This window comes from Aethalodelphis obliquidens, unplaced genomic scaffold (genome assembly GCF_003676395.1).
Source record: "Aethalodelphis obliquidens isolate GAN/ISIS:26980383/991018 unplaced genomic scaffold, ASM367639v1 scaffold5, whole genome shotgun sequence".
In the NCBI taxonomy this organism is placed as follows: Eukaryota; Metazoa; Chordata; class Mammalia; order Artiodactyla; family Delphinidae; genus Aethalodelphis; species Aethalodelphis obliquidens.
In genome coordinates, this window is record NW_020837949.1 from 71,750,376 (window position 1) to 71,776,982 (window position 26,607).

The window sequence follows — 26,607 nt, forward strand, 5'->3', positions numbered from 1 at the left end:
AGATTGCTTTGGGTAGCATGGCCGTTTTAACATTAATTCTTCCAATCCAAGAGCATGAGATATTCTTGCCATTTCTTTAAATGACCTAAAATTTCCTTTATCAGTGTTTTATAGTTCTCAGCATATATGTCTTTCACCTCCTTGGTCAGGTTTGTTCTAAAGTTTTTTATTTTCTTGATGCAATTTTGAGATTTAAAAAAAAATTTTCCCTGACATTTCATCATTAGTGTAAAAAAAAGGCAACAGATTTCTGTATGTTATTCTTGTATCCAGCTACTTTGCTGAATTTATCAGTTTTAGTAGTTTTTGTGTGGAGTGTAGAATTTTCTACATAGTGTATCATTTCATCTGCATATAATGACAATTTTACCTCTTCCCTTCCTATTTGGATACCTTTCATTTCTTTTCCTTGTCTGATTGCTATAGCTAGGACTTCCAATACTATGCTGAAAAGTGGTGAGACTGGGCATCCTTGTCTTGTTCCAGATTTTAGTGGGATGGCTTTCAGCTTTTCACTGTGTGTATTATGCTGGCTGTGGGTTTGTCATAAATACGTTTTATGATGTTGAGATATGTTCCCTCTCTACCCACTTTGATAAGTTTTTAACATGAATGGATGTTGAATTTTATCGAACGCTTTTCTTACATCTATTGATATCATCACATGGTTTTTATCTTTTCTTTTGTTGATGTTTTCTTTTGTATCACATTGATTGACTTGTGTATGTTGAACCATTCCTTACGACCCTGGGATGAATCCAACTTGACTGTGGTTTAAGATTTTTTTTTTTTTTTTTTTGCGGTACGTAAGCCACTCACTGTTGTGGCCTCTCCCGTTGCGGAGCACAGGCTCTGGATGCGCAGGCCCAGCGGCCACGACTCGTGCCCAGCTGCTCCGTGGCATGTGGGATCTTCCCTTATCAGGGCATGAACCCATATCCCCTGCATTGGCAGGTGGACACTCAACCACTGCACCACCAGGGAAGCCCTATAGTGTCCTTTCTTTATCTTTCTTTGTAGCCTTTGTTTTAAAGTCTATTTTGTCTGATATGATTCTTGCTACCACTGCTTTCATTTCCATTTGCATGAAGTATCTTTTTCCATCCCCTCTCTTTCAGTTTGTGTGTGTCCTTTGACGGCAGCATATTGTATGCTCTTCTTTTATCATCTAATCTGCCACACTGTCTTTTGCTTGGAGCATTTACTCTATTGACATTTAAGGTAGTTATTTATAGACATGAATTTATTGCCATTTTAAACCTAGTTTTCCAGTTGATTTTGTATTTCTTCTTTCTTCCTTTTTGTTTTTCCTTTTGTGGTTTGATGGCTTTTTTTTATATTATGCCTGAGTTCTCTCCTTTTTGGTTTTTGTGAATCTACTGTATGTTTTTGATCTGTGGTTACCCAGCTTTTCACGTATGCTAACCCATTACTATATCTACTTGCTTTAGACTTGTAATCATATAGGATCAAACACATTCTAAAAAATACCCCAAAAAACTACATTGTCTTACTCCCCTTCCCCATATTTTACGATTTTTCTGTCCTCTTTACATTTTTGTTTATCCTTTTGCTATTCATTGTATTTTCACTTTCACAAGTTTTGATTTTTAAAAAAATCTATGTACTGTCTTAAGTAATTTACAATTGTGATTTCTTTCCTGTAGATTTTTGCTTCTTTTCTATTTAGAGAAGACCTTTCAATATTTCTTTCAGGATAAGTTTAGTATTGCTTTATTTTTTAAAATTTGTCTGAGAAATTCTTTCTCTCTCCTATTCTAAATTATAATCTTGCTGAGTAGAGTATCCTAGATGGCAGGTTTTTCCTTTTCAGGACTTTGAATGTATCTTGAGACTCCCTTCTGACTTGCAATGTTTCTGTAGAGAAACTAGCTGATAGCCTTAAGGTGGTTCCCTTTTAACTAGCTCTTTTTCTCTTGCTGCCTTTAGAATCTTCTTTAACTTTTGCCATTTTAATTATATGTCTTGGTGTAGGTCTGTTTGGGTTCATCTTGTTTGAGACCCTCTGTGCTTCCTGTACCTGGATCTCTCTTTAACTGTGAGAGGTTTTCAGCTAATTTCTTCAAATACATTTTCCATTCCTGTTTCTCTTCCTTCTCCTTCTGGCATGCCAATTATGTGTAGATTGGCCGACTTTATATTATCCCATAGACCTCATATATTGCTTTCATTTTTTTTCATTTGCTGTTCTGATTGATTTCCATTATTATATCTTCTAGATCACGTATTAATTCTTCTGCATTATTTAGTTTGCTATTAATTGCCTTTAGCTCAGCTTTCATCTTGGCAAATGAGTTTTCTAATTTTAATGGGCTCCTCTTTATAGTTTCTAGTTCTAGTGCATTTCTATTGATAGCCTTTAATTTCTTCAGTATTTTTATTACCTCCTTTTTAAATTCAGGATCTGGTAGACTGGAGAGGTCTGTTTCATTATTATTTCTTTCAGGGGCTTTCTCTTGTTCTTTTATTGGGACTGGCTCCTCTGCTTCTTCATTTTACTTATATTTCTCTGTGAATTTAGGAGAAACTTACTTATGTACTGTGAAGGGTTGTTTTTATGTGGGAGCATCCCTGTGTAGCCTGTATGAGTCTAATATTTTTGGAGGGCTGTTTTCAGTATGGATGCCTGCCACATTTTTCCTCAGTATGTGCTGGCCGTTATCCCCTTGATAGAGGGTGTGATTGGTGGTGTGGTGACCAGAGCCCTGAAAGTTTCAAACTTCTGTTTATTCCTAGTGATTAATGATTAATAGGAACTGAAGAGAGGATAAGGGGTCTAGTCTAGGCTAGAGGATTTTAATGAGCAAATTCCAAGATAAAAAGGAAAAACCTAGATTAATGTAGCATGTGAGAAGTGTTTTGAAGTATATATGGAAGATACCATCATCAGAGGTTTCTGTATCAGATAAAAGCAACTGTCATTGTCACTTTATTCTAGGCAAGGCAAATGACCAGCTCTGCCTTTTCAAAGCTACTGACATTGTGAAAAACCATGAATAAATCTAGTTTCAAGTTCAGCATATGCTCTTCTTCAAAGATGCAAATTATTTTAAAATACAACATTGATTAACAGAAGCAGCAACTGAAGCAAAATACAATAAATATGTGGGAATTTATTTTGCTAAGCCACAAAGTATTTTTCCATGAATAGCATCAATTTAACAGCTTCCTTAGTATTTACCAGAAGGGATTTAGAATTGTTTCACTAAACATTAATTTTTCACATTAAGTCAGACATTATAATTATGTATTTAAATTTAAAAATTTAAAGGAAGTATTTATATGACATTTTCTGGGTATGGTACTACATTAAACTCTTGAGAATATGGTATAGCTTGTTTTAAATCTTTCTTTTCAAATCATCCTTCCTTTAAACCAGTGCTGTCCAAAACAAAGATAATGTGGGCCCCTCAGATGCAATTTTTAATCTTTAAAAAAAAAATGAAAAAAGCTGATTTAATTGTAACATTTTATTTACCCCACTGTACCAAAATATTATAATCTCACCAATATACAAAATTGAGATATTTTACATGTTTTGTACATCTTCAAATCTGATGTGTATTTTATACTGATACCTCATCTCTATTTGGACTAGCTACATTTTGAGGGCTAAATACCCACATGAACCTAATGATAAGGAAAGATACTGGCCTGCACATTTCCACTGTCTGGCACATGTGCTTGTAGACAAACATTGTGAATGACTGCCACTCTCCAAATTCTATATTCCATCATTGCAGATTGGATCTACTACTTTGGGAACCCATACATTAACAAACATTAAACAATGTAAGACCAGTACTATGTCTGATACTAGATAAATGGCAATGAAAATGGCTGCCATGGATCACAACTAACAGTGAGTAGACAATCTTCTTTTTCTCTGTAGCACTTACCACAATTAGTAATTTTCTGTATTTCTTACTTATATTGTGTATGTGCATCTGTTTTTCCTATGACATTCCATGAGGGAAGGAATTATTTCTACCTTGTTTGCCATTATACCCCTGGACCTCAGTAGAATGTGTTTTACACACAGATCATCAAATACCTGTTACCTGAACGAACACAACCTTGCACTGATTTTCAGGCTCAACCAGCTTGTCATTTCATTCTTCACTGTTTTCCAATAGTTAAGACATATTCCACATTTTCTCAGTGAAAGCAGTGAATAGCTGTTTTCTCTTCATAATAATTTCTAGTAGCTTAACTCAAATATTAAAAGTAGGGAAGTTCCCCACTAGTCAGAATCACATTTTTCCTGTCTTCAGCAGACTCTCCTCCTCTCCAACACACAACAAAAGCAGAATGGTTGAGGCACAGATGAACGAGTGTCAGAAAACAGCCTCTCCATCAACCTCTTAGACTGAGAGAGAAAGGAAAACAACATACATGCACCTAGAAGAAAAGAATAGTGAATATTGTTTCCTACCACACAGTCAGTAGTGGCAAGGTTCTTAAGAGCTCTGGAAACTTCAGAAACTCCTTTGGCAAACCATTCTAAGTTAAACAGTAGAAATACTGTAGTAGCCATGATAAAAGAAATCCTAAAACTGGTAATTTAAACAAAGCAAAATAGCATGTCATGTAATATCATGACTAAATGTGAAACCTGTAACAACAAAAAACCCCTAAAGCCCAAGCTCAAAACTCATTCTGTATGATATGAAATAACACTATATTTTAAAAGTCCTTTTGCAGACTGTAGAAATCATTTTATTTAGAATGTATACACTGGAAGAATGAAGGAGTTGAGATTGAGGGCAGCTTACCTTTCTATTCTGTCTATAGTAAAATAGCACTTTAATAACACTGGCATTTCCCAAATTTATCTGTTTTGTAATTTTAGCACCAAAAACTCAACTCCTCATCAAATGTTCCCTGTTTTGCAAAGTTCTGGAATACAAAACATTTCATAGTTCAAACTTTAGTCATCTCTTTTGTGTAAATCAATTTTTAAAAAACCAAATCATGTTTAAAATGCACTAAAGAAAATTACTTTTCCCTTTTCTTTTTTGGTGCATGTTCCAAAAGTGGTGCAAATTCAGCCTCCTCACTGTGCTTTCTTTTCTTTTTTTTCTTTTTATGGTCACTTTGGTAACCACTGGAGTCACTGCCTTGGAAAACAGGGTCCTGGTGCTTTTTCTTCTTCTTTGGCTCTTCCTTCCAGAGGCCATTCACATTGTTACTAATCTGCAGATCTGTCTCTTCCTTCATGGTAACATCTGCAAAATCTGCTAGCTCTGTGATACCACTTTCCACTTCATATGGCTCTGGGTCTTTCTTCTTTTTCTTTTTCTTCTTTTGAGGTTTTTCAGTAGCTTCTTCAGTGCCAGTTTCTGTTACTTCTTCAGAAACTGCAGAGCACTTGGTTTGTAAACTATAAATTAGTTTAAAAAATTTATAGAACATTAAGCAAAAATGAAAGAACAAAATAAGATCAAGAATATTCCCCACATGCTAAGATTTTTCTAAATGATGACAGTAGTACAAGATACCATACCTAGGACACAAATTTCAAATATTCTATCCTGTTATCTCCCAGCACAGTGACATGTCTTAGAAATGTTAAATTTTTTGTTTCCCAAGTACTTTTCCTAGACCGTTTCATATAAAAATGACATAAACTTTTGTCAAAAACATGGCTTCTAAACATCACCATACCCAGCCTTACCAGCCAAACCAGTGACATTTGATAGAAAAAAAAGAAAAAAGAAAAAAACTTCTCCTATCTATCAAAGTATTGGAGTTCCCCATCTACTACCTCAATCCTTGTTTCAAGTAATAGTTCATTGTTCTTCTTAACCTATGCTGAAGCAGTATGACTTCAAAGTTGTGAATATTTTATAAAAACAAGGATCAATGAAGTAGCCCTCTCTCTATAGAACTGCTGTCCCATAGAGTAGCACTAGCCACCTATCTATTTAAATTTAAGAAATTTCAATAAGATAACTTAAAAAATTCACTTCCTCAGTCACACTAGTCACATTGCAGATGCTCAAGAGTGAGGCTTGAGCAACAAGCTATATTGCACAAATATAGCACATTTCTGTCATCACAGAAAGTTCTTTTGGACAGCTGCTCTAAAACTTTAACCCCATACTCTTGTTACTTATCAAGGCCAAATCTAGAAAAAGTTGCTAACACAGGATGCGAAGAGTTCCCCCCCCCCACCCCATTAAACTTGGCTCCCATGAACCCAGGCTCAGGATCAAAGTAATTCTTACAAGAATTCCAAACAAGAAAAATACAGAAATTAAATGATCTACCTGGTATAATGACAATAATAAAATCATTATTTTTGTTTCAACTGTGTAAAAACAAAAGGGTAATAGTTATGCAATATGATTAAGCTTCTAGTAGTCTCAAGTTCAGGGATCAACTTTTAAAAAGATTACCAACAAACTAGACAATAAAAAATTGAATTAATAAAATACAGACCAGTTAGATGCAGAGCTTCAGAATATTCAATGCACTGTCAGAGCACTTATGATTCATATTTACATTGACTTTATGGTTTGAAAGTACAAATATTCCAGTAAAAAAAATTAACTTTTTAAAAGCAGGATTTATGTTCCCTAAATTCAGAATTAATAGAAACGATTAAGTATCAAAATGATAATAATGTGATTAGGAACTGACCTAGTGATATTCAGTTTTCCCCGAATGCAGAATACTCCAGCAGCATCTGAGTCTAAACGAAATACTTCAAATTCTAGTTCATCACCCATGTTTATCTCCAGAGTCTGCCACTGCTCGGCTGGCATCTGCTCAGGTTTAGGAATGGAGGCATTGAAGCACCCGTGTACTAAACAGCCAATGTGGCTGGAAGACACTTTATTAACTGTACCCTGGGAAGAAGGAAAAAATATTACATCAAGAAGAGAGCCAAAGAGTTAAAAGGTGAAACAAACTTTACAGTCTTCAAAGTGATCTTCAAATAGAAAATGTCAAAATAATGGTATAATTCAATATCGAAAAGTTGATCCTCATTTAAAACTTACCACATATTACACTAAAATACCACTTTAGGAACACTGTAGAGTTTTTAGAAAGCTCACCTTGAGCATGGCTATTTTAACTAAACCATAACATTACTAGAAGCTTTAAAACTAAATAATAATAAAATAACAATACTATATGATTTTAAGGTTAAAATGAAAATTTCCAAGAAACTTAGTTTTCTATTCCCCTAGGAATCAACATCTATTAAGTATATGAATGAAAACCCGAAGCATTTTTTAAAAAATCACATATTTTGAATTATAAAACTGTAAGAAATATTAACACATATGCAGTGTTGTTTAATGGCAGTACCTCCTTCCACATGTGACAGAATAAAACTTACTTGTCTCCTTATAAGGAGTCTGGAGTCCAGAATGGTACCTTCTGGATGGTCTGAAGGATCTGTGCTACATCTATACATTAGAATATTATTCAGTAATAAAGAGAAGCTACCAAGCCAAGAAAAAGACATGGAGGAACCTTAAACACATTTGTATGTGAAAGAAGCCAATCTGAAAAGGTTACATACTCTGTGATTCCGCTCTATGACATTCCGGAAAAGGCAAAACTATAGAGACAGTGTAAAAAAAAAAAAAAGTAGTTGCCATGGTTTCCGAGGGAGGGAGCAATGAATAGGTAGAGCAGAGAGGATTTTTAGAGTGACCAGTTATTCCATAGGATACTGTAATGTTGGATACGTGTCATTATACCTTTGTCAAAACTCAAAGAATGTACAATACAAAGAGTGAACTCTACTGTAAACTATAGACTTTAATAATGTATCAATATTGGCTCAATAATTGTAACAAATGTACCACATCTGTATGTATGTCAGTAATAACTGAAATAGTATGTTTATGTGAGGTTTTTTTTTGGGGGGAGGGGTGTGGAAGGAGGTGATGTATATGAGAATGCTATACTTTACATTCAATTTTTCTAAAACTGTTACAAAGTTTTCAATTAAAAAATACTCAATGAGCAAAGAAGTCTTTTCAATGTATGGGTTGAGAACACTGAATATGGGCAAGAGAATGGAGCTCAAGGACCTATGAAGTCCTACACACAAGAAAACAAGATTGATCACAGACCTACACAGAAAAGCTAAAACTACAAAAATTCTAGAATCTTATAGAAGAATATCCTTGCAACTGAGGGGTAGCCAAGTTTCTTAGATAGGCTCTAGAAAGTATAATATGATAAATTAGACTGCATCAAAATTAAAAGCTTCTGCTTGTCAAATGGTACCATTAAAAGTTAATAAATAAGACACAGACTGGGAAAGAATACTCACAATACAGTTACCTGAAAAGGATGTGTACCAAAACTATGAAAAGAATATAAAACCCCAGTTAAAAAGGGATAAAGTACTTGAACAGGCCCTTCTTACCGAAACATATGAAAAAGAGCTCATGAGGGAAATACAAATTAAAACCGTAAGGAAAAACTACCATATGCCCACCAGTAAAATCAAAAGACAACACCAATTGTCGGCAAGAATGCAGAGCAACTGGAAGTATTGAAGGGGATATGAGTTCTCCATAAAGTTAAACACACGTTTACCCTGACCTAGCAATACTGCTTCAAGTTTCTACTTAGGAGAAATGAAAATACATGTTTACAATAGCTCTGTTCATAACAGGTCCAGACTGGAAACAACTCAAATGTCCATCAATGAGGATGGATAATCAAATTGATAATCAAAGTACATATATACTCATATAACTGAATACCATGAACGATTAGAAGACAAAATCCACCAATATACCCGACAGCATGGACATTACTCAAAAACATGACCAAAAGAGGCCAGACTGTGAGTGTATAACGAAAAATTCTGCTAATAAGGAATTACAGAACAAGTGAAACTAATTTATGATAATGAAATCAGAATAGTGTTTGTATCTAGGATAAAGGGGATTGACCAGGACAGGGCAGGAGAGTCACTTCTAAGGAGAGAAAAGGTATATGCACTTGTCAGAATTCACTGAGCTGCACAGGATGATCTATTGCATTTTACTGTATGTAAATTAAACCTGATACATTATATTGTATGTAAACTATATCTCATATTATTAAATGGAAAAAAATGGTCAAATGTATTTGAGGACTGGATCTTATTGTAGGGGACACAGTAAAAGGGATAATTTAACTTCATTTCACTTTCTGTACAATTAGAATGTTATTTCCATGCACATATTTACATTTATGATAACTTACAAAAAGCAGATGACAGTTTAATTTGGGAATTTTAAAGTAGAAATCTACCACCAACTTTAATAGTATGGAGGTTATAGGATCCCAGTTTGGAGGGCAAGGGTACTATTTCTAGCAGTTCAAATGACATTGAAAAACATTTTTAAATTAGAAAGGCCTTGTAATTTTGTTATAGTGAAATCTGACCTACATTTTAATTAACAGTATCAAGGGCCAGTTAACAGTTCTCATGGACTAAACAATTCCTATAGACATTTAGTTAAAGGAAAAAATACATATATATACAAGTTCATATGAACACAGAGAACTGCTGGTGGGAAAGGAGCAAGTGATGTGGATAAATGTACACATTTTAGTAGATTTCACATCAACTTCTGCATTTTCACCTTCTCTTAAAAAACAAAAAACTGAAAGACCTTCCCCACAGGGCCTTCATTTCCACAGCACAGTATGGATGCCCTGACCCCTATCATTCATTTACATTACCTGCCTGGTCCCACAGCTATTTGGATTTGCAACTCCAGTTCTATATATTGCTATACCATCTGAATCCTATATAAACAAACTATACTTGTATATATTTGAGAAGTTATAAAATAATAATAAAAAAATTTTAACCCTTTAAAATCATTCTGATGGTATACAGAGAATAAATTGGATGGGGCATATACTCTGTACATGCACATCAGTTTTAGTATCATGGAGTTTAAAAACTTGCCTAGACTGCCACTGAACAGAAAAAAGAATGAAAATAAATGACATTGTTTAAGACACCTCTAGGACAATATCAAGTGCAGTAAGATTCACATGATAGGGGACACAGAAGGTTAAGAGAGAAAGGGCCTGAGAAAATATCTGAAGAGATAATAGCTGAAAACTGCCCTAACCTGGGAAAGGAAAGAGGCACTCAAGTCCAGGAAATGCAGAGTCCCATACAGGATGAACTCAAAGAACAGGCGAAGACACACTGAAAAGCAATAGATAACCTACAAGGTAACTCCCATAAGGTTACCTGCTAATATTTCAGCAGAAACTCCACAAGCCAGAAGAGAGTAGCAAGGTTATTTAAAGTGATGAAAGGGAAAAACCTACAACCAAGAATAAATACCCAGCAAGGGTCTCATAAGATTTGATGGAGAAATTAAAACCTTCACAGATAAGCAACAGCTAAAAGAATTAAGCACCACAACACGAGATTTACACAATAAATGTTAAAGGAACTTCTCTAGGCAAAAAAGAAAATGCCACAACTAGAAACAAGGAAATTATGAAATGCAAAAACTCACCAGTAAAAGCAAACATAGTAAAGGTAGGAAATCACCCACATGCAAAGCTAGTAGGAAGGGGAAAACATTAAAGTGGTAAAAATCACCTACATCCACAATAAGCAATTAAGGGAAACACAAAACAATTAGATGTAAAATACGGTATCAAAAATAGTAATCATGAGGGGAGAAGAGTACAAATGTAGGGCACTTAAAATGCATTTGAAATTAAGAGGTTAACACCTTAAAAGCAATCACATATATATACGTATGTGTTTTATATATATATGTATGTTATATACATATATGTGTTTTATATATATATATATAGAGAGAGAGAGAGAGAGAGAGAGAGAGAGAGAGAGAGAGGGAGAGAGACTGCTCTACAAAAACCTCATGGTAACCACAAACCAAAAATCTATAATAGATATACACAAACAGAAGACAAAAGGAATCCAAACATAACACTAAAGCTAATCACCCACTCACAAGAGAATAAAATTTAAAAAGGGGAAAAAAAGACAGACCTACAAAAACAAGTCTAAAACAATTTTTAAAAACGGCTATAACAACATACATATTGGTAATTACCTTAAATGTAAATGGACTAAATGCTCCAACCAAAGTTCACAGACTGGCTGGAGGAGATCAAGATGGCAGAGGAGTATGATATGCAGCTCACCTTCTCCCACAAAAATAATAAAAATACATCTACTAGTGGAACGATTCATATAGAACATCTACTAAATGCCAAAAGAAGACCTCAGACTTCCGATCACAAGAAAACCTCCCTACAGCCACGTAGGATAAAAGGAAAATGAAAAAGAAGGAATCGCAATGGGTCCTGCACCCCAAAGAAGGAGCTGTGAAGGAGGAAAGGTTCCCACACCCTGGGAAGTCTCTTCACCAACAAGGAGATCAGAATGTATGGAGGGATAGCTTCATAGCCCAAGAGGAGAGAGCAGCAACTGGTGTGTGGAAGGCAAAATGGAGAATAACATGAACATGGAGAAGACCGGCACTGCCACACTGCATTCCCCAGCCTGAGACACTCCTCTGTTGGTGTGGGAGGGGGCTGGGTGCTGAAGCTCAGGCTTCAGAGGTCAGACCCAGGGAAAGGACTAGGCCCACCACGAGTTTCTTTCCCTGTGAGTGCTCCCAGACAACAGGACACCGCTATAGGAGCTCCAGCGGTGTGCTGAGTCACTGCCACCACAGCAGGCTCCTGAGGCTGGCATGGACTGCTGCTAAAAGACCCACAAGCAGGCGCCAGGCCCTGCCCTGTCCCAGTCCAGGAGTGCATGGAGAGCAGCACCCATACGAGACCCTTCAAGCGGGCGTGAAGCTCTACCCCTGCTGTCCCGGGAGTGCACAGATAGCACCAGCCCATACGAGACTCATGAACAGGCATCAAGCACAGCCCACAGTGTCCCAGGAGGGTGTGGAGAGTAGTCGCCCATAGAACACCCATGAGCAGGTGCTAGGCCCTGCCCCTGCTGTCCCAGGAGGGCATGACAACAGCCATCCATACGAGACCCACGACCAGGCAACATGCCCTGCCCCTGGTGTCCCAGGAGTGGAGAGCGGGCACCCACAAAAGACCTTTCACCAGGCGCCATGTGCTGCCCCTACTGTCCGGGGAGCATGTAAGGAAGGCTGTACCTACACACCCCATATCAAGGGGATAATGGCAAGCACACACTGAGGAAAGAGACAGCAAGCATCCAAACTAAAAGCAGCCTCTCAATTCCAGAAAACACGGCAGAGTAGAAGGACTTGAGCTAACCTCCTCTTGCGGAAACACCAAAATCACAACTGCTGAACAATCATTGATAAAGAAGACTGGAACCCACCAAGAGAGATATTTTACATTCAAAGACAAAAAAGAAAACAGTGAGACGGCAGGAGGGGCATTTTCGCAACATAATCAAATCCCATACCCACCAGATGGGCAACCCACAAACTGGAAAATTAATTATATTGCAGAGGTTCTCCCACAAGAGTGAGCCCCATGTCAGGCTCCCCAGCCAGAGGGTCTGGCATCAGGAGAAGGAATCCCTAAAAGCACTTGGCTTTGAAAGCCAGCGGGGCTTGAGTGTAGGAGCTCCACAGGACTGGGGGAAACACAGACTCCACTCATGGAGGGCGCACACAAGGCTTCACGTACACTGGGACCCAGCATAATGCAGTAACTCCATAGGAGCCGGGGCCGGACTACCTATGGGTCTTGGAGGATTTCTGCGGGGGGAGGTGGGGGTCAGCTGTGTCTCATGGCAGGGGCAAGAACACTGGTGGCAGAGGTCCCAGAGAATACTGATCAGTGTGAGCTCCCCTAAAGGTTGCCATTTTGACATCAAGACCTGGCCCTACCCAACAGCCTGCAGGCTCCAGTGATGAAAAGCCTCAGGCCAAACAACCAGCAGGATAGGAAAACAGCCCCACCCATCAGCAGACAAGGTACTTAAAGCCACACTGAGCTCACAGCCACCTATAAACACACCCCTTGACATGGCCCTGCCCACCAGAGGGACAAGACCCAGCTCCACCCACCAGGGGGCAAGCACCGGTACCTTCCACCAAGAAGCCCACACAAGCCTCAGGACCAGCATCACCAACAAGAGGGCAGACACCTGAAGCAAGAGGAGCTACGATCCTCCAGCCAGCAGAAAGGAGACCACAAACGCAGAAAGTTAGACAAAATGAGATGGCAAAGAAATATGTTCCAGATGAAGGAACAAGATAAAAACCTACAAGAACTAAATGAAGTGGAGATAGGCAACTTACCTGAAAAATAATTTAAAGTAATGAGAATAAAGATAATCTAAGATCTTGGGGGAAAAATTGGCAGCACAGACCAAGAAGTTGCATGAGGTGTTTTTAAAGAACAAACAGATGAACAATACAATAACTGGAATGAAAAATACAGTAAAAGAATTAATAGCAGAATAACTGAGGCAGAAGAACAAATAAGTTAGCTCAAAGACAGAATGGTGGAAATCACTGCCATGGAACAGACTAAAGAAAAAAGAATGAAAAGAAATGAAGACAGTCTCAGAGACCTCTGAGGCAACATTAAATGCACCACCATTCGCATTATATGGAGAAGGAGAAGAGAGAGAAAGGGCCTGAGAAAATATCTGAAGAGATTATAGCTGAAAACTTCTCTAACGTGAGGAAGGAAACACTCAAGTCCAGGAAGCACAGAGTCCCATACAGGATAAACCCAAGGAGGAACACACCAAAACGCATATTAACCAGACTGACAAAAATTAAAGAAAAAATATTAAAACAAGGGAAAAGTAACAAATAACATATAAGGGAACCCCCATAAGTTTATCAGCTGATTTTTCAACAGAAACTCTGCAGACCAGAAGGGAGAGGCACAATACATTTTAACTAACGAAAAGGAAAAGTTTAAAACAAGGAATACTCTACCCAGCAAGGCTCTTGTTCACATTTGACAGAGAAATCAAGTACTATAGACAAGCAAAAACTAAGAGATTTCAGTACCACCAAACCAGCGTTACAACAAATCCTGAAGGAGCTTCTCTAGGTGGAAAAGAAAAGGCCACAACTAGAATCAAGAAAATTACGAATGGGGAAGCTCACCAGTAAAGGCAAACATAAAGTAAAGGCAGGAAATCGTCCACACACAAACCAGCAATCGTGAGAAGAGGAAAGTACAAATGCAGGATATTGGAACTGCTTTTGAAATTAAAAGATCAGCAACTTCAAACAATCTTGTACATATACAGACTTCTATATCAAAACCTCCTGGGAACCACAAACCAATAATCTATAATAGATACATAAAAAAAGCAATCCAAACACGTCATTAAAGATAGACATCAAATCACCAGAGTAGAGAACAAAAGAGGAAGGGAAGAAAAAAGACCTTAAAAAACAAATCCAAAACAATTAACAAAATGGCAATAAAAACATTCATATCGATAATTCCCTTAGATGTAAATAAACGCTCCCGACAAAAGACACAGACTTGCTCAATGGATACAAAAACAAGACCCGTATATATGCTGTCTACAAGAGATCCACTTCACATCTAGGGACACATACAGACTGAATGTGAGGGGATGGAGAAAGGTATTCCACGCAAATGGAAATCAAAAGAAAGCTGGAGGAGCAATACTTATATCAAAAAAAATAAACTTTAAAATAAAGAATGTTACAAGAGACAAAGAAAGAAACTACATAACGATCAAGGGAACAATCAAAGAAGATATAACAATTGTAAACATACATGCACTCAACATAGGAGCACCTCAATATATAAGGCAGGGCTTCCCTGGTGGCGCAGTGGTTGACAGTCCACCTGCCGATGCAAGGGACACGGGTTCGTGCCCTGGTCCAGGAAGATCCCACATGCCGCGGAGCGGCTAGGCCTGTGAGCCATGGCCACTGGGCCTGCGCGTCCACAGCCTGTGCTTCGCAATGAGAGGGGCCGCAACAGTGAGAGGCCCGGGTACCGGAAACAACAACAACAAAAAATATATACGGCAAAATGCTAACAGGCATAAAAGGAGAAACCAGCATTAACACAATAACAGTGGGGGACTTTATCATCCATTTTCATCAATGGGCAGATCATTCAGACAGAAAATCAATACGGAAACACAGGCCTTAAATGACACAAAGATGGACTTAATTGATATTTTTAGAACATTCCATCTGAAAGCACCAAAATACACTTTCTTCTCAAGTGCACATGGAACATTCTCCAGGATAGATCAAATCTGGGGCCACAATAAACGCCTTGGTCAATTTCAGAAAACTGAAATCATATCAAGCATCTTTTCTGACCAAAACGCTATGTGATTAAAAATCAACCACAGGAAATAAACTGTAAAAAACACAAACACATGGATGCTAAACAATATATTACTAAACCAATGGAACACTGAGGAAATCAAAGAGGAAATCAAAAAACACCTAAAGACAAATGACAACAAGAACACGATGGTCCAAAACCTTTGGGACGCAGCAAAAGCAGTTCTAAGAGGGAAGTTTACAGCATACAATCTTACCTCAGGAAACAAGAACAATCCCAAATAAACAACTTAACCTTACACCTAAAACAATGAAAGAAAGAATAACAAACAAAACCCAAAGTTACTAGAAGGAAAGAAATCAAAAGATCAGAGCAGAAATAAATGAAATAAACAAAAACAAACAATTGAAAAGATCAATGAAACTAAAAGTTATTTCTTTGAAAAGATAAAGAAAATTGATAAAAGTTTAGCCAGATTCATCAAGAAAAAAAAGCAGAGTACTCAAATCAGTAAAGTTAGAAATGAAAGAGAAGTTGCAACTGACACCACAGAAATACAAAGGATAATAAGAGACTACAACAAAACAACTATATACCAATAAAATGGACAACCTAGAAGAAATGGAGAAATTCTTAGAAAGATACAACTGAACCAGGAAGAAAAGAAAGTATGAACAGACTAATCAGAAGTACTGAAATTGAAACAGTGATTTAAAAACTTCCCCCAAACAAAAGTCCAGGACCAGATGGCTTCACAGGTGAATTCTATCAAACACTTAAAGAACAGTTAACACCCATCCTTCTGAAACTATTCTAAAAAATTGCAAAGGAAGTAACACTCCCAAGCTCATTCTATAAGGCCACCATCACCCTGATACCAAAGCCAGACAAAGATACCAAAAAAGAAAAATTACAGGCCAATATCACTGATGAACATAGATGCAAAAATACTCAACAAAATACTAGCAAACAAAATCCAAAAATACATTAAAATGATCATACACCATGATCAAGTGGGATTTATCCCAGGGACACAAGGATTCTTCAAAATACGAAATCAATCAATGTGATACAACACATTAACAAAGTGAAGAGTAAAAACCGTATGATCATCTCAATAGAAGGAGAAAAAGATTTTGATAAAATTTAACATCTATTTACAATAAAAACGCTCCAGAGAGTGGGCATAGAGGAAACATACGTCAACACAGTAAAGGCCATATATGACAAACCGACAGCTAATATCAAGCTCAGTGGTGAAAAGCTGAAAGTATTCCGTCTAAGTTCAGGAACAAGGCAAAGATGAGCACTTTCAGCACTTTCATTCAACACAGTTTTGGAAGTCTTAGCACAGCAATTATAGAAGAAAAAGAAATAAATGGAATCCAAATTGGAAAGGAAGAAGTAAAACTGTCACTGTTTGCGGATCATGATACTATACATAGAAAATCCTAAAGACGCCACCAAAAACCAAGTAGAGATCAATGAATTTGGTAAAGTTGCAGGATTCAAAATTAATAGTTAGTCCCCTACATATGAACGAGTTCCATTCTGAGAGCACATTATAAGTCCAATTTGTTTGTAAGTCCAACGAAGTTAGCCTAGGTACCCAACTAACATAATCGGCTGTACAGTACTGTACTGTAATAGGTATATAATACTTTTCACACAAATACTACATAAAAAACACAAAAAGATAAAACATTGTTAATCTTACAGTACAATACCTTAAAAAGTACAGTAGTACAGTACAACAGCTGGCATACCAGGGCTGGCATCAAGTGAAGAGGCAAGAAGAGTTACTGACTTGAGGATGGAGAGGAGGTGGGAGATGGCAGAGCTGAAGGATAGTCAGCAGTAGGAGACAGAAGGCAGGCTGTGATTTCACTCACACCTGATGTTGATGGAAGGCACTTTCCATCTTTGAAAGTTTGCAACTTGAAGGTTCATGTGTAGGGGACTTACTGTATATAGAAATCAGTTGTATTTCTACACGCTAAAAACAAACTATCAGAAAGAGAAATTAAGGAAACAATCCCATTAACCATCATGTCAAAAATAATTGTCAAAAATAATTAAACACCTGCAAATAAACCTACCAAAGGGGGCAAAAGACCTGCACTCCAAAAACTGAAAAGAAATTGAAGACAACATAAACAGATGGAAAGATATACCGTGTTCTTGGATTGGAAAAATCAGTATTGTTAAGATAACCATACTACCCAAGGCAATCTACAGATTCAATGCAATCACTATCAAATTACCAATGGCAGTTTCAGAGAACTAAAACAAATAATTTTAAAATTTGTATGGAAACACAAAAACCCCCAAATGGCCAAAACAATCTTCAGCAAGAATACGGGACCTGGAGCAATTAAGCTCCCTGACTTCAGACTATACTACAAAGCTACAGTCATCAAAACAGCATGGTACTGGCACAAAAATGGACACACAGATGAGTGGAACAGGATAGAAAGCCCAGAAATAAACCCATGCACTTAATAGTCAATTAATCTACGACAAAGGAGGCAAGAATGTTCAATGGAGAAAAGACAATCTCTTCAATAAGCAGTGCTGGGAAAACTGGACAGCTACATGTAAAAGAATGAAATTAGCACATTTTCTAATGCCACATACAAAAATAAACTAAAAATGGATTAAAAACCTAAATGTAAGACCAGATACTCAAACTCCTGGAGTAAAACATAGGCAGAACACTCTTTGACATAAATCACAGCAATATTTTTTTGAATCCATCTCCTAGAGTAATGGAAATAAAAGCAAAAATAAAAAAATGGGATCTAATTAAATTTAAAATATTTTGCACAGCAAAGGAAACCGTAAACAAAATGAAAAGACAACCTATGGACCGGGAGAAAATATTTGCAAACAATGTGACTGACAAGGGATTAATTTCCAATATATACAAAGAACTCATAGAGCTCAGCATCAAAAAAAACAAACAACCCAATCAAAAAATGGGCAGAAGACCTAAACAGACATTTTTCCAAAGAAGACATACAGATGAAAAGATGCTCAACATCACTAATTACCAGAGAAATGCACATCAGAACCACAATGAGGTATCACCTCACCTTTCAGAACAGCCATCATCAAAAAGTCTACAAACAATAAATACTGGAGAGGGTGTGGAGAAAATGGAACCCTCCTACACTGTTGGTGGGAATGTAAACTGATGCAGCCACTATGGAGAACAGTATGGAGGTTCCTTAAAAAATTAAAAATAGGGCTTCCCTGGTGGCTCAGTGGTTGAGAGTCCGCCTGCCGATGCAGGGGACACGGGTTCGTGCCCCAGTCTGGGAAGATCCCACATGCCACAGAGCGGCTAGGCCTGTGAGCCATGGCCGCTAAGGCTGCACGTCCACGTCCAGAGTCTGTGCTCCGCAATGGGAGAGGCCACAACGGTGAGAGGCCCGTGTACCGCAAAAAAAAAAAAAATTTTAAATAGAGTCACCATATGATCCAGCAATTGCACTCCTGGGCATATATCCAGAAAAGACAAAAACTAATTCTAAAAGATACACGCTTCCAATGTTCACAGCTGCACTATTTACAATAGCCAAGACATGGAAGGAACCTAAGTGTCCATGGACAGAAGAATGGATAAAGAAGATGTGGTACACATACACACATACACACACACACACACACACACACACACACACACACACACACACACACACACGATGGAATATTACTCAGCCATAAAAAGGATGAAATAATGCTATTTGCAGCAACATGGATGGACCTAGAGATTATCATACTAAGTGAAATAAGTGAGAGAAGAACAAGTATCATATGATACCAATTATACGTGGAATTTTAAAAAATGATACAAATAAACTTATTTACAGAACAGAAGTAGATTCACAAACATAAAGGACAAACTTATGGTTACCAAAGTGGAAGGGGAAGGAGGATAAATTAGGAGGTTGGGTTACCAAATACACACTATTATATATAAAATAGATAAACAACAAGAACCTACTGTATAGCACAGGGAACTATATTCAATGTCTTGTAATAATCTATAATGGAAAAGAGTCTGAAAAAGAATATATATATGTATATATGAATATATATCACTTGAATCACTTTGCTGTACACTTGAAACTAACAGAACATTGTAAATCAACTATACTTCAATAAAAATTAAAAAAACTTACCTAGATTAAACTGATGGAAAATAATTTTTATTGTTTCCTTAAAAATGATTTTGTTACCTACAAAAGCAATCCTTGTGAATTCCAAGGTGTACAGTCTCTTAAAATTTTCCTAATTACATAATTAAATAACTATATATAGAAAGATAGAAAAAAAAAGATACATACCATAAGTTTTTGCCCTGGTTCAGGGCAGAAAATAACAAAATCTGCTTCAATGTTAAGATGAATGTGTCCCTGATCATCATAAATATCTCCTAATTCACCCACTACTTTGATGTTATCATAAGCAACGGGTACACCTAAAAGGCTGTAAAAAAAAAAAAAAAGATAGAAAAGAAAAATGATATTTATCCCCTTTTAATTGATTAGATATTCTGAGTCCAGAGTATACATCTCCTAATATAATCAATCACCCATGACAAAAGCACAATAGTATATGATTAGTCTGCAACAACTTTAGAAGTTCAATTTCGTCAAAGGGTTCCAAAATAATGGCTAAGTTAAAAATAATTATTCAAGATAGGTAGCCAGAAACAAAATGTCCAAGTATGCAAGAGCAATAAGTTGACACTTCTTCCCTATTTCCTATTCATCTGAATTGTAGTCATGCTAGAATGAGAGAAAAAATGGTACTTAGCAAGAAAAATGTCTATTTCTGTGAATATTACTGAATCGAGGCAATTTTGGTATTATCCACCATTACCGAATTTCTGTACTAGATGGCATATAGCAAGAGAAGTATTAAGGTCAAAGCTGAAGCCCCTGAGTATTAAAGCCAATGACTTAATGGAGAAAAATCCCCAAACTGCAACTGTTGCTAGTATAACAAAATGATAACAAATACAACTATTTCATTTTTTGACAACTGATTCTCACACTTTAATCTGTATGTTCGGGGCTTCCCTGGTGGCGCAGTGATTGAGAATCTGCATGCCAATGCAGGGGACACGGTGAACCCTGGTCTGGGAAGATCCCACATGCCGCGGAGCAACTAGGCCCGTGAGCCACAACTGCTGAGCCTGCGCGTCTGGAGCCTGTGCTCTGCAACGAGACCGCGACAGTGAGAACCCGCACACCGCGATGAAGAGTGGCCCCCGCTCACTGCAACTAGAGAAAGCCCACGCACAGAAACGAAGACCCAACACAGCCTAAATAAATAAATTAATAAATAAACTGCATGTTGATTAAACATACAGGATTAGGGGACAACTACTATTTCCAAATGTCATTTCCAAGTTCTTAAAAAATTACAGCTACTGGGGATTCCCTGGTGGCGCAGTGGTTGAGAGTCCGCCTGCCGATGTAGGGGACACGGGTTCGTGCCCTGGTCCGGGAAGATCTCACATGCCACGAAGCGGCTGGGCCCATGAGCCATGGCCGCTGAGCCTGCGCGTCTGGAGCCTGTGCTCCACAACAGGAGAGACCACAGCAGTAAGAGGCACACGTACCGACAAAAAAAAAAAAAAAAAATTACAGCTACTAAGGAGTCTGAGCTGGTGACTTCACTGCCACAGCCACTACCTACATGTTTCTGAAAACCTTCCTGACTCCCCCAGGCAAGGCTTAAATCATGCTGCCTCTACTCCTATAGGACTCTGAGCACTGTTCTTATTTACCTAATCTCTTTGTTTACATGTTTGGATTCCAGACAGGAGTCTACGGCCTTTGAGAGCAGAGAACATTTTTGGTGAACTCAAACTTCTAGAATGGTTCACAGAGAATAAAAGAAAGAATTTATACCTAGTAGCAGTTGTTTAAAACAGCCAGGAGTCACTGGAACGGAACTTAATTAAATACCAAATTAGGAAATCCATAAACTCAGAGACTTACTCCAGAAAGCACCCTTTTGAATTACTAATTTCTGCATGTGGCTTTCCTAAGCAGGAACTATACCATCACAAAGAGAATATTAGGGGCCCAGAAAACAGAGAGAAAGGAGGGGTTTAAAAAAAAAGTAACTGCCACATGAGAAAGAAAAACAAAATTAACACTTTGTTTCCCCTAATCAACAATTAAAGAGTTTCAAGTGGGGGAAAACTGTTGTCCCCTAAGGGGCATTTGGGAGTTTGTAGTACTAATCATAGTTGTCACACTGCAAAGGCCAGGGATGGGAAACATTCTGCCACGTACAAAACAGTCCTACACAATGAAAATTGTCCCTAGCGCTACATGAGTTAAGTGAGTGGACAAACCTCATTTTATAAACATTTATAAACAGTCGGTCATAGTACCTAAAAATATATGCATATATGCGTGTGTGTGTGTATGAACATAAAATCTTTGCATGGTTTCAATATAAGTTAAAATTTCCAGGAATATAATATATAAATTCAAGAGTAGCTTGTTTTGCATGGAACTTTACTGAGAAAATACACATTATTTCAGGATAGCATTTTACCACTATAGACACTGTATGTTATGTGAGCTGTCAACCCAAGATCCCTGCACCAATCTACATTTGCAACTGATACATTCACAATGATTCAAGGTTAAGGAGGCTTTATTCTGTCCAGATAGTCATGCTTGAGCATTATCACACTGAAATAAATTTTACTGTATTGTATTAGAGCACTACATGAATGTTTTTTCAATTCTGTAGGTAGATTATACTATCTTTAAGTTTCATTTCAGTACACTAAAGTGTGTTTCCAATGACAGTAAAGGTAGTACTGCAAAATATTCCTTATAAGAGGGCATACTGAGCTCTGCAGGTTTCAGAACTGCTGACTAGGGAATGTGACCATAGAGCCTAAACCCAAAAGAATTTGTGTAAATCCAGCAAACCTTTTCAGAAGCAACTCACTGCATAATATTTACTAGAAATCATCAGACAGAGACAGACACCTCAACATTATACCTTTCCGTCTTTTACCTTTGCTTTTCTGAAACCATCCTAAGTAGGTTTCAGGGCCGAGTGATAGCCTCACTTGAGATACTTAGAAAACAATTAAGTCAAGTTTAAGGGATGATTAGACTGCATGCACACTTAAGACTTTTCTGGAACTACTGGGAGGTAACATATTTGCCACCTTCAAATAACTCAAGAGCTGTCATATACAAAAGGGATAAGAAAATGACCTCTCAAAGATATAACTTAGAAATTATAATGTGATTTTGGAAACCTACTCATTTTCTCTAAGCAGACTTTTCAAAACTGAAATGGTATTATCTTTAAAAAATTCTGTCACTGGGAAAAAAAAGGTGGACAGTGTGTCATGTAGAGGATGCTGTTGAGATAACTAACGTGAGAGCCATTCTCAATTCTCCCCTTTTCCTTACTTCTTAAACAAAGAGAAGCATGTCCTCCTGATTGTATAGGATGGCCCCAAAGTCTGGAAACATAAACTATATATGATAAATGATGGATCAATATTACAATTCTTGATATATTCAATGTTTTGTCCCTCATTATTAATGCACAGTTTAATGTATGGTGCCCCTTTTGCACAGAATAAACTAGAGTTTTTAGCACACCCCAAAAATAATGGGGGGTAGGGTGGGGAGTTCAGATCTGTTCAGAGTGCAACTTAGGCCACATGGTCACACTGTCCAATTCAGTTACAGAAATTATCATTATCCAGTCAGTTCCTCATCTCTCTGGTGTCATGGTTCCTATTCCTCTAGCCTGTCAAAGTGGAGGCATTAATTAGTTACAGATCAAACATCTGTCTATGTTTCCAGATTTTATGACCACCTTACATATCCTTAAATCTCCCAAATGCATCCTCTCTAATCAATTTTCTCTTGGACAAGTATAACAAGCTCTTAATTTTTCTTCATATTTATTGTCTCATCCTCCTTAAACCATCACATAATGCTATCAAGTGGTTTCTTAAACTGCAAATCTGCTTATGTCCCAGACATCACAGGTACCACTGTCTCAAGAGTGTGCCAAGTTTCAGAGTTGGAGGTTATTGAGAGGACAAAGTGGTAACCCTGCTTCCTGCTTAAGCAAACAGAACAAACAAACAAAAAACACCTGGCAAAGGCAGGTGGGGAAGAGCAAAATGGCCATCCTTTCTGAATTATCCTCCACCCCATCTTTGAGCCACTGCCCTCCTCTCCAGCTGTACCCAATGTCTTTCCCCTGATAGAAACTTTACTTCAGTTATAAAGTACTTACAATTATCTGGGCAAAGTATTCTACTTCACAACTGCTATCCATTTGTTTATGCCACTCTTTTTGCCCAGAATGCTGATATCTCAAAAGTACCCTCCTCCTACCAAGTTGTTCTCAAAGGTCCTAAGATCCAATTCACCACTTCTTCTTACTATAACTTAATTTAGATTTCTGTCAAATTTTAACATTTCATTGATTTATCTGGCTTACATCTGTATCTTTACTAGTGCTTAAAGCTTCTTGAAACAGGGATCTTGTTTTTTTTTATATCCCAAGTCTCAGTCTCTAGTATACAAAATAGACACACAAGTGTGTGCTGGTGCTTGGAGGAAGCTGCAAATTCTAGATGCTTAACCTGTGTAGTGTTCAGGATCCCTTGAGAAAGTAGTGAAAACCTTGGATGCTTTACCCAAGAAAACTGACATAGGAAAACTGCAATTTCCATGGGTTCATTAAATTCCTGAAGGGTAATAACGAATCCCCAGGGAATCCACTCACTCTAGTTTTATAACCCTTATTTTCCAGCCAAGTGGTCTAGAGGAATATTAAGGTATATCTGCCCCCTCCCCCTGACCCTCCACCCTTGTAATTCTAAGCGTTTTCAAGTTATTTTCGAATATCTTACTTTAAATGCAGCAAAAGGGTTTTTTTCACCTTTAAGAGCAACAGGCTTTCCTTTTCCCACTCTTAAAAAGGAAACAAAGTAATAGTATTTCTCTCATCCCTGATCAGGTCCAAGAGAAGAGAAACCAGGGAGAGTACCAGGGCCAAAACAATAAAAACCGCCCTTCGTGGTTTATAAATAAACGATTGAACGAAGTGTTAATGCTTCATGTATAATTTTCTATAAAGTGAGAGAGAATCTTTTGAAGTACTGCATTCCAAACTTTCATTATCAAATGAGAAAACATACAAAACTAACCGGTCTCCAAACCCCTGGTCTATTCTTACCTCTTCCTCTCGTGGAGCGAGCTTCTTCACCCCTTCCGCCGACACAATTCATGTCACCTTAACGTTTTCTTTCTTGCCTATGAAAGGGACTCTGTACAGATCTTGACCAGGGAGGCACTAGCCTCTCGAGGTGGACTGCCACTCCAGAATGCCTCGGGGTAAGCTCGCTGAGGCCGGTGAGACCTCCCATTCGCCCCTTTTCTGCTGCGCCATTAAGACGTCCACCCGCTGCCCCCTCCCGTGCCCCAAAGAAGGAGCAGTAAGCAACGTTATGATGTTGTCCGCTCTGGGAAAGAAAAGTGTAAGAGACTGGTACCTCTCGGAATAGCGCAGGAGCTCGGCATCGAGCTGTTCTCGGATACCGGTGCGTTTCCTGTTAAGGTAGCGCGGCGACAGTGCGATGTGTCTTCGGTGCGGCCCCGCCACCAGGCAGGAGTAGCGGCTATTCACGAGCGCACAGGCGGCCGCGTAGGTAGGCAATTCTAGGCAAGGCAAGACGCCGGCCGGTCCCACCACCGGCCCTTCTGAGGCCGCCTTCGGCCGCGGAGACGCTGAGCAACCCGCAGCCATGCGGCTAGTCAGGTTTCCCACGGCGCGCACTTGCTTACGCAGTCAATAACCGCCTCTCTCCGGACGCCGGGTTTCTACGTCATCCACCAGCTACCACGCCCCTAGGAAATTTCCTCTCCTGGCGCTGAAGTACTCAATTCTGACCAGCAGGGGGCAACCGCTTTTTCGCACTTGGACGCCTGTGGAGCTAGGAGCCTGTGGTTAAGCATTGAGCATGCTCAAAGGCCAACCATCACCCCGTCGCTCAAGAGACCGCAAACCCGTATTTTCGCTACGTCCTCATTGGATTTAGAATGTAGATTTATTCGGGGTTCACACTTTGATCATATCCAGTAGTACGGTGGTTTGGTAGGTTTACAAGCTTGGACGGTACAACAAATAAATTTTAAAATATTTATGGAATATATTTTGTGCAGAGAACCCAATCCTAAAAAACAGCCCAGATGCCTCAGACGCAACACTTCTGAAAACGAAACCATCATCCCTCTCCAGCCCGGCTTCTCTTCTCATTCTGTATCACTAATTCAGGAAGTCATACCACCACTTTCCAAATGGCTCGGTCTGTCATCCCAAGGGCCTCTCTTGTACCCCCAAACGTCACACCAGCCCCAAGGCCTGTGGGACACAAAGCCGAAACATCACTCTGTTCATACATTTCTTTCCGGCCTTGCATCCGAAACTTCAGGATTGCCTGGGGAAGCTTAGTTTTATGGTGAAGATACTCTGGAGCAGCCAGGTCTCCATGAGCTTGCCCTGTTTAAAGCCTCACACAGGCACCCCATTTCCCTCAGGACGACACAGACTCCTTAATCCGGCTCTTAAATTACCAAACCATTTTATAATTTGCGCCCAGAATTTTCATTTACCACTCCTCACTTTACACTAGCTGCTAGCCCCAGCATGTTCAGTGAGCCACTCAGCCCACCTTCTGCCCCTCCCCACTCCCTCTCCCCTCCCCTCCCCCCACCCCCCAAATCTTCCTCTCCCTTTCTCTTCAGTCTTATGCTATTCCTTCTATCTGGGAATAGGGCAGCTTCTCTCACATGGGAAAATTCTACTCCTGTGTCAAATTTTAGCTCAGATATATACCCTTTTCCTCTGAGTAGTTTACTACCACCCTACTTCTCTTCCCCACCTAATGATAAGGTAGTTCCCCCATCTTTGTAAATTACCACCATCAAACACTGGTTTTATATTAATTTTATGTTAATTGCCTGTTTGTCTCCCCTCCCCCCCTTCCTTACCTAAACTCCAAGGTCACTAAGGCTGGGACCATGATATCAGTCTAGTTCACCACTGCAACCCCCATATGACTCAAAAATAAAATAAAGATGAAATAAAATTCACATTTTATGACAAGACAAGAAAAATTTAAATGTAAGAATTTTCTCTGCTGATTTGGGCCTCCTCCCTCCCCGTTAGTGTGTATTGTGCATTTGCAGACCTCCTTAGGAGATAACCTTCCTTCTTCATCCTGTAAGGGGT

General features: G+C 38.5%; 1 protein-coding gene across 1 annotated transcript; it reads right to left on the reverse strand.

The window, feature by feature from the left end:
- Positions 1-3,114: 3,114 nt before the first annotated feature.
- On the reverse strand, positions 3,115-25,172 carry POLR1F (RNA polymerase I subunit F). The gene is made up of 4 exons (XM_027102641.1): positions 24,869-25,172; positions 19,647-19,788; positions 6,667-6,875; positions 3,115-5,404 (listed from the first exon to the last, which is right to left on the reverse strand). Exons 1-4 carry the CDS (start codon positions 25,120-25,122, stop codon positions 5,020-5,022), a joined length of 990 nt encoding a protein of 329 aa, XP_026958442.1. The 5' UTR covers positions 25,123-25,172; the 3' UTR covers positions 3,115-5,019.
- Between the last annotated feature and the right edge of the window lie 1,435 nt (positions 25,173-26,607).